This window comes from Odontomachus brunneus, unplaced genomic scaffold (genome assembly GCF_010583005.1).
Source record: "Odontomachus brunneus isolate Ranch 3 - 2012 unplaced genomic scaffold, Obru_v1 Obru_scaffold_095, whole genome shotgun sequence".
NCBI classification, from domain to species: domain Eukaryota; kingdom Metazoa; phylum Arthropoda; class Insecta; order Hymenoptera; family Formicidae; genus Odontomachus; species Odontomachus brunneus.
This window is the reverse complement of record NW_022639545.1, coordinates 812715-822540: the sequence shown is the minus strand read 5'-3', so window position 1 is coordinate 822540 and position 9826 is coordinate 812715. Positions and strand designations below refer to the sequence as shown.

Below are 9826 nucleotides of genomic sequence, written 5' to 3'. Positions count from 1 at the left end.
TATATATATATATATATATATATATATATATATATATAATTTTGTTAGAAGAATTCTGCAGTCTTGGATTTCAACAAAATGTTGTAATTTTATTTTAATATTATAGTAGTGCCATAATAAGTACAATATAATCATTTTAGTGATAATGACATTTTCTTCCGATATTTGAAAACATCATATTCTCAATTCAATATTTTGTGCTTTTTATTGATAAAAATTATTTTTGAGTAATAAGAATATATATTTCTTTGTTGAATCATATATAAGATGTATTGATGCGAGTAATTTATCTTTGTTTAACGCCATGTAATGTCATCTGAAAATTAACACATCAAAAAGGAAAGAAAGACATTTCCAAGCAAGAATCTCCTTTTTTTCTGTGCAGAGAAACCCGCTGACGCAGCGCACAGAACAACGAGTAACACCAGGCTACCATCCGGTGGATGGTCGACATGGTCGAATTCGAGTCTATATAATCACACAAGTGGCTCTCGCGGTCATAGGTCATGGCCATGGTCGACGACGACGACGACGACGTTTAGACCGACATGGAGGCCATTCACGACAACCCCGGATCCACGTTGGGTGCCGTCGTGGACAACCGCAAGGCCGCCTTATGACCGTCATGAACACGCCGCTAATCACTACGATCGTTACGGTAGCGTACACGAAGATAGCCAGTACAGAGATTACGGTCCATATCGTCCAGGCTGGCAGCCAAGTGGCGGGAATTTCGGACGACCTGCCGATTACGGATACCATGATCGTTATGACGGGCAATGGACGGAAAATCCGAGCGCCGATCGGAATCCACATGGTACCCGTCATTTCAATCCTCGTCCAGGACAGTGGTGGCCAGCTGGACATAGATATCCACCAAGTGACCGGTATGGCCATGACTACGGTTCTCCTAGTCGTCATTATCACCATCATCATCACAGCCACGTGCCACCGCCACGTCCTCCGGTGAATCCGAGTTGGGACTCAGGCAGCGTTTCTGGTAGCACTGATGGGAGCTACGATCGTGGTGTCTACGGAGAATATATCCCGCAGATTGGTCGCTGGCCTTCTGATAGCCAACATCATCCGCCTCATCCTCACGATTATCACCACTTCGACCACACAGTGGCGCCGAGCGAAACGGATCAGAGACAATTTCCAGTGTACTTCCCGGCCGGGAAACACGAGGAGGATGACATTCGGTATCACGACAACGCACGTGACAGAACCAAGTTCGGTGCTGACGGAAATTTGCCGGCGAATCGGGGAAGCGGTTATGACTTCTCGTCGAGCAGAAGAGATTACGACAGGACCAGTCCTGGATCTCACCCTCCCGGCTTCAATCGCACTTCTCCATCCGCTGGGAATGTTTTCCTAAATAGTGGCGATCAGTTTGCCGAGAATTGGAATCAGACCCGCCACGGCCCGCGGCGAGATGGACCGACAACTCCTTGGCCGGGACAAGGAAATACCGCCTGGAGTCGACCCGATGAATCTGGTTCTCAGCCGAGCACGTGGCGCGGTCAACAAGATCGAGGACAAGTACAAACGGACACTTTGACGCGGCCATGGGATCAAGGTAAAATAAAAATTGTGCTTATAAAATATGATAGAATAGAGTAGAGAATGATATGATAGAATACAGTAGAATAGAGTAGATATGATAGAATACAGTAGAGAATACTGATTTACATACATATTATGCTTTAGGATAAAAACCCTTTTAGAGCAACATATCCTCTTAAGTCAGTGTTCTTTACTGAAATGCTATATTTGTAACTGGTGATTCAGTTATTCAACGTATTATCAAAAGTACAATCAGTGTGTTCTTTATTGAAATGCTACACTTGTAACAGGTGATTCAGTTATGAGTATAGCACTGCAATCAAGTAAAGTTTCACTGAAAGGATCAGTTAATAGTAGCAACTATTCCCATTATTACTGCACTTTACGAACAAAGACAATGTTATTGCACGCAAGGTGCATGGAGGCCGTTAATTATATCGTCAGAAATGCAGAAAGTTAGACTTGGTATAACGTATAATGAATTTGTTGCATTACACATTTTGATTAAAATCGGTGAGAATTACGGAACAGTTAGGTAGGAGCGTTTTCACTAAATATCAGTGAATATTTACTGATCATCGATGAAATAGCCTTTTTACTGATTTAGTCAGAAATATTTTTACTGTGATCCCCACTTTAAGAGAGTACAAGTGTAAAATATTAATATAGACAGTGGTCACGCAAAAAAATAACAGAAAAATAAGATAAGTAGTTATTTGTATATACATACAAAAAGAAAAAAAATGCAGAGAGAAAAATAAAAATAATAGAAATACATTTGTTTATACATTACATATGTATCATAGAGTGCGTTTTTAAATTCGCCAGGTGCATTCGGCGTTGCATAATTTAACAGTTTAATATTGAAAAATGATATGTAAACGTAACTAAACATAATTTAAATATAATTAAGAAAGTCGCAATAATTATTGTAAACATATTGGAAAAATGTTTATTAATTGAATTGTATATAGATACTGTAAATGTGGAAGCAAACAATAGAAGGTTTTCTTGCAATAGTTATATTTGAATTATTTTCTCAAGATACTTCGTTTGAACGTAAAGATTTCGTGTTAACAATATTTGTAAGTTAGCATGAGAAACTTTTATTAGAAAAGATTACATTTTACATTTGATAAAGTTTTCTCTCTGTAAATTTACAGTTACAAAAAAGAATCACAATTGTAAACAAATGTTTATGCTGTATACGTTATAAACATCACTATCTTAATGCTTCCACAGAATGCATTTGCGAATTTAAGAACGCATTTATGCGGATCGCATCATTTTTAAGGAACATTGTGACAATGATTGTAACGCACGAAATTAACGATACACTTTATGGCGATCAATTTCCTGTTGCAAAATCTAATGGCAAATATTTGCACGCCGCATGAATTAACTTCGCGAGAAGTTGTACACAAGGCTTATCGTATTAGCGCAGCATGATATCATTTAACAAACAGCATAAATTGTTAGCAAGGATAATGGTTCTCTTTCGTGATAATGCGATGCATGCAACTTAATCTTACGCATGTGGAAATTAAGTCGCACATTGACGTATTTTGCGAACAAATAATGAGAGATTGAACATATTACGCAGTACATTCAGTAGTAATTAAATATAATAAATAAATTACAAAGAAAAATTAGGTGACTAAATGTAATTAGAAATTGGGTATAAGCGCAAAATAAAGTTTGCGCATTTTTAAATTTTTAATTTAAACACTCTATAATTACGTGAATGTTTTTAACGTCAAATTTCATGTCAATCATTAAATATGAGTGAAAGCTTAATGTTTCGTAGACGCTCAGGAGGATAAGCTCCATCAATGGCAGTCAGGAAGTGGCGTTTATCAGCAAAGCACGGTTGATAGAGAGAACGACGCGAAAATGGCACAGTGGGCATCGAGGACAAATATCTTTTTAAGTTCGAAGGGTCAAGTAGGTTCAGGTCTGTAGATGGATTTATAGGATAAAGCAACATAACTGGGATCACTTTGATAACACCGTAAATATTGATTTCAGCGAAAATTGATCCATGTGAATATTACATGATTCGAAAGAGGCAACGCAATGCATTATCCAAAAATTTTGTCGCTTATATTTTTTAAGATTTTAAGATTTTAGGATGACCTTCAATTCTTTATAAATGGAAATCAATTTTTATTCTATAACAGAAGTAGATAATATTGAAATGAATTTAATTATGCTAGGCGATATGATGTTTAAATAACTTCTATCTGATTTGTCCTATTTTGGATGTAACATTCCGTACAAAAAAATGAAATAGTTCCTTGCTAAGTGGTTCCAGTTACTTCATTCTGTATAACGTTTGGATTATTCATTACTTCACAGTATATATATGAATATTAAATTGCAATCAAGAGTACTTGTTAACTTTTTATAATAAGGTATAATTTAAGTAGAGTTAATGTGCACTCAAAAAAATATTTTGTTAGTCATGATAGAATTCTAAATGTCACAGTTAAAATTGATCGTTGTTTTTGTAACTGCTGGTGTGTAGAATTTACAGCAGCAGTATTCTAATAAATTTAGGTCTGATTATCAATTATTAATCTAGTTTTAATCAGAATGGGCGCCACAGAGAGATTTTCTTGCTAAGTTTTACAGATAAATTCTCGTTCTATTTACATTGATTAAATGCAAAACATATGCGATATCGTAAGATATTGTTAGTCATTTATCTATCTTAGCTAATTTCTATATATAGATATTTTCGCTGTAACTGTAAGGTCATTTTGTTGAACGTGTATTTTATGTTTTGTAACGATAACTTTCGTAATTTTTCGCAGATTCGAAGAATGAGACTCAGCATTCGAAAACAAAATTTTATCCAGACGGGATATATGTTAATACAAATGGCGTAAAAGGTCACTTCATCACGAAAGAAATCGGGAGTAATCAAACACGCCCAGAGGTCCAGCATTCGGTCAAGTTTGGCCGGAAAAACACTTTGAATAGTATGCTTCAACCTAATTGCTATCCTAATTACTATTCCAGCAATATCTCATTTGATCGTAACGATTTTCCTGTCGTCATACAGCAACGTTTACGAATATTTGTCTAATGGTTTCCTTTTTAACAGGCACTGCTGACGATTATGCGTCCTCCAACATTACAACGACGAGAACGACGACTGTAAGACCGCCAAATAAACCATCTGCACCGTCAAGAAGAGTGAAAGATCTTACGGATACTACGAGAGGAGAAGAACAATTTGGTTTTCACAGAGAGAGCAGGTTCAGTTCACCCACTGTTTCGATTGAACAAGATGATTCTTCGAACGATACGAAGCCAAGTGACGTATCTCCGGAATTTCTGGATGTCATTTCCGAACACGAGACGGATTATGTGGACGTGCTGGACGAGAAGAACGAGTGGAAGCCCAAAATAGTCTTGGAAAATAAAACTGAGACCACCACGGCTCCATCGGTCATTATGAGAATCAGTCCGAAGAAAACTGACGTCGAACTTTTTAATATCGAAGCAGCGCCATTTAAAGAAGGTAAGCTGAAAACTCCATACACAACCTACGGCTAAGAGTCTGTGCAGTTGTCAATGTATATTGGGTAAGTTGATCTTTCTTAGATAGTCTCTTAGCAATTAGCTTCTTGTGTATCGTCGCGCCGCAAAGTAATAATGAATCGAAGCTTCTTGTCATAGATAAAGCTTTCGCGGGGGAATATTTAAAAATACAACTATCTATAAATATAAATAAATATGATATAAGTATGATAAATATGATATATAATGTTCTACAGATGCTTGATTTGATTTCATGTATCATAATTAACGATGGAGAAAAAATCATGCATTACTAAAAAAAATTGTGCATGCAGCTACTCTATCAAATAACAAATCTATCATTTGTCTACTAAATGTTGACGTATCTCGATTGCGTGTTTCTGCAACATTTTGCAGAAGCAACAACGTGCAGAAATATTTACATTTCCATGCGATATCAATGAAAAATTATCCAGCACTATTTCCCAAATAATCTAGTGATTTAGTAACAAGTGATTTTACTTAGTGATTTTAATAACATGTTCGTATTATTTTTTCTTCTTCTTGCAGATGAACCACCTTTCCCAGTCTATTACGTGCCGTCAGTGCGACCATTGACTCATTCGCAAAAGACTGCTTTGCCGACACCCATATCTGGCCAGGTGAGACAAAGATGAGACGGAAAATCTAGCTTTAATTGTAATAAAACAACAATGTTGTCACCTTAACTTACGTTAACAGATGATTCGCTTGAGAGGCGGTGCCGGACCTCATGGTGGTTATGTTGAGGTCCAAGGAGTGTTACCAGGTTGGGGCATTGTGTGCGACTCCAGAAATAGTTGGACATTGAAAGAAGCTAATGTAGTGTGCAGACAACTCGGTTACATCAAGTACGTCAAATGAAAAATTATTATATCTTGAAATTTGCGTAGAATTTCTTTTTTCTACATTTGTAGCTTCGTTATTGTACATTATGCAGTCGTTTCAGACGTAATATATAAATTATTGTATATGATAATCAATATTTAATTATACGGGAAAATATAGAAGTCATTAATTTATTACTGTGTTTTAATATACTGGAATTGATCTGAAAGGATATTTTACACACATTGAGATTCGTCTATTACGTGTCAAACTTCACTTGCACTACATATTTTGAATCACGGCGGAATAGAAGCGAAGTAGTAAAGCAGTAGTAAAGAAGTAGTAAAGTAGTAGTGGTAAAGCGCGATATGACAAATTATACGGAGTCTTTTGTTTACTATAGAGGCGCCGAAATGGCTTGGCAAGGCAGAAACAATCGCAACGGAGTGCCAACTTGGATCGCGGCGAACACCGTAACGTGTCTGGGGAACGAGACCAGATTCCAATCGTGCAAGTAAGACACACGCTGTCAGAAACTGATAAACGTTTCTTTCACTGTGGGTAGAGATTTGTTTGAGAAGTAAAAATCTAAGATTAAAGATTTTAGTATCAATAGTGTCATAGTGAAATTTGTCTTATGACACTCGGATTGTTATTCAAATCGGATTCAAATTTTCCAGTTAAATTGTGTGATATCTCTACTTAAAAAATTCGATAGAATTACATAAGAAAAATCTATGTAACTGAATTTTTGGCAAAAATGGTAAAATGAATGGTTCATACTGCATTCATATTTATTACATAGAGAACGACGAAAAAGGAATATTAAAGAAATATGAAAATAATGATCAAAATTTACTCATAACAATATGTCATGTGAAATGTAATATGAAATTCTGAGCAACTTTTAGTAAATCCGTTGTTACATCGATATAACAAGAAATTTACGTTATTGTCTGATACAAATTTAACGATTAATTCAATGAAATATATTAGCTTCATCAGTGTAATTGTAAAAGGATCGTTTCTATAATCGACTGTCTCCCGCTGAGATTATTATCAAAGTCCATCTGGGCGAAGCAGATCGCAGTGAGCGAAGATGCTCGCGCTGATGTATGCACCGTGATGATAATTGTGCCATTCTAGATTCACGCACAATCGGCAGTGCCGAGTGGACAGGGACGCGATCGGCGTACGATGCGTCTCGAATCGTATCGCGCATTGTCGCAAGGACGAGATACCGCATGAAGGACAATGCTACCATTTGGCCGGGCCTGACAGAGGGCCGACCCACGCCGAGGCATCGGATTATTGCAAGCGAAGGAACGCACGGCTCATCGACATCACCAACCAGGCGGAAAACAACTTCGTGTCGGAGTGGCTGTCGCAGTCGTATCCGGAAGTTAACTCGATCATAACTTCCGGCCTAGGCTTCACCACTATGAACGTCCCTCTGTGGCTCTGGGAGGACTCTTCTCACGCCAAGTTCAAGTACAATACTGACGACACGAAAGTTTCAATTAAGTTTTGATTTTAAACGGATTAAGTATTCCATTATTCCTTGCTGCTCTCGTTTCTCTTTATCTATTTTCCCCTCTTCCCTTTCTCTATCTTTCTCTCTCTCTTGGAGAATCCGAGCGCATAAACTTCATTTCACCGAACCCCGACTGCGAGTCTTCTCTGAGCGCAAAATATATTTCTATCTCATAAAAAATTAATGAATTCCAAGGAGATGGTTCCTCATAATCTTAAATTTTATGTTAAACGTTTTGTTAGATTTACAAAATGGTGGCCTGGCTGGATGAACGATACGAAGCCACCGACGTTGGGCTCTCGTCCCCTTTGCATTGTAATGAAACGGAAATTTCCATGTCACGAACTAGCCGAGTCGACGTGCGTCGCGGATTATTTCTTCTGGGATACGGAGGACTGCGAGACCAGCTCGAGAGGGCATTCTTTTGTCTGCAAGAAACCTTACGACGACATCGGTAACGTTAAAAAATTGCCAAGTGTTCAAATCCGTTGCACACAGAGAAAAATATCATTCTACTGCTAAGACAAGCGATTACTCAGTTTACTTTCAGTTTCCTTCTTTTATTGTAATGATTATCTTTAATAAATAATAATTTAAAAAAGTATTGAACAGAAATCTCAGAAAAGCTCATGTCGTGTACTCAAAGAAACAATTGATTTTCTTCATAAGAATGTTATAGAACTTTATTGAAGAGAAAGTTGATTCACTCCAGATAGTACATAATATAATATTCTATGAATATTTTTGTGAAAACATTCTTAATTACAGAAGAATCAAATCGGATTTTCTATGGATATATGAGCAATATTTTAGATAGAAATTCGTATATTTATAGTAGGAAAGGACATTTTTAGAACATTCGTAAAATTTATTTACTGCGCATATGCAATGCATTTCTGAAAAATTTGGTAAACATTCAAAATAGTAATACGCATTTATTTTAGTATAGCAATGGAACTTATCTACGGGAAATAAATTACTCAAAAATTATTCTCATAATTGTAAAAGCAAAATTTAATATTTAATCTACATTTTATAAATATTCTATACATAGAACATTTATAGTTGGTCATTCAGATATAATATATATATCTATGAATATGTAACGGTGTTTTTAGTATATTCATAGAATGTGCAAACATTCGTAAAGAATATTCATAGGACATTCGTGGAATATTTCTACACTATTTGAGTGTAGTAACCGAATTTTAGTGTTATTTTCAATATTTTTAATTGAAACGCTAAACTTACGAAGATTTAGAACGTATTTTGAATAAATTTGATGCTCATGATGAGCTTATGGTATGTTTGCGGATATATAAACCAGTGAAATATTTGAAACAAGTAACATTTATTAGAATGCAGTATGTATTTTTCTGCGTGTAGCAGATAAAGTATTGCTTCAGTGCGTGATTACGCGGTCTGAAGTAAATTATACAGAATTTTGCATTTATTTTAATAATAACGACTCACCGGTACCCATTATAATTACATATTTATAATTGAGAGTATAAAACAAATTATCAGAGATAATTTATACGAGACTTTACAGCGCATTATTTAATTCGATTTAATATGTTCGCCTCTCTCTGACGCGGAATAACCCAATTTTCTACGCAGAGCATTACGATATAAATATTCCAAATGCGGAAAGACAATTTTGCGAGTTTAACAATATTTACTTTTCCAGGCTGCGTTTACGGGAAAGGAAATCAATACACCGGCAAAGCCAACGTAACGCTATCAGGAAACGAATGTCTCCCTTGGGCCGACCAGAGAATCGCGCATCAACTGCGCGTGAATGTGAGTTCCGCTCTTTATAGGTGTCTGAAGATACGCAATCCAGTGGATTAAATCGCACGAATGTGCGTTATTACAGATTGTTAACGAGCAAGTCCGAGAGAAACTGAAAACGCACAACTTCTGCAGAAATCCTAATCCCGAGAAGGAATCGAGACCGTGGTGCTTCGCAGACCCAACGAGGCAGCGCGAATACTGCGATATTCCGGCCTGTGGAAATATCGGTAAGTACTCAAAGTTTATTCATTGAATCTCTCCGACTGAGTCATAAAAAATATCAATACGAGTATCGAAGTGAATAAACAAAGACAATTCCCAGATAGACAGAGATGCTGATCCATATCATGCAAACATTTAATATATATTTGATGATGTTATTGTGGCAGCACGACAATATTGATTAATGCTTCAAATATATCGTTTCAAGAAGTATCATTTTATCGCGCTATGTTCTGAATCAAAACGCTTACTTTTAATTACTATAATAATTTTGGATTAAAAAATGATATATCATTTTAATATATCATTTTA

General features: G+C 36.3%; 1 protein-coding gene across 3 annotated transcripts in view; it reads left to right on the top strand.

Annotated features, from left to right (window-relative positions):
- Positions 1-9826, top strand: part of LOC116848411 — a 27211-nt gene that overhangs the window by 5699 nt on the left and 11686 nt on the right. For 2 of the 3 annotated variants that reach the window (XR_004378955.1, XM_032824484.1), the window contains exons 6-16: positions 386-1579; positions 3374-3520; positions 4383-4550; positions 4676-5095; positions 5665-5756; positions 5836-5984; positions 6365-6475; positions 7108-7452; positions 7738-7949; positions 9186-9298; positions 9375-9519. Coding sequence is in view for 2 of the 3 variants with exons in the window: in XM_032824484.1 (XP_032680375.1) it covers positions 386-1579; positions 3374-3520; positions 4383-4550; positions 4676-5095; positions 5665-5756; positions 5836-5984; positions 6365-6475; positions 7108-7452; positions 7738-7949; positions 9186-9298; positions 9375-9519 (3096 nt within the window). In the remaining variant the exon portion in view is untranslated. The remainder of the gene's footprint in view (positions 1-385; positions 1580-3373; positions 3521-4382; positions 4551-4675; positions 5096-5664; positions 5757-5835; positions 5985-6364; positions 6476-7107; positions 7453-7737; positions 7950-9185; positions 9299-9374; positions 9520-9826) is intronic. The other variant, XM_032824485.1, reaches the window with a different exon arrangement.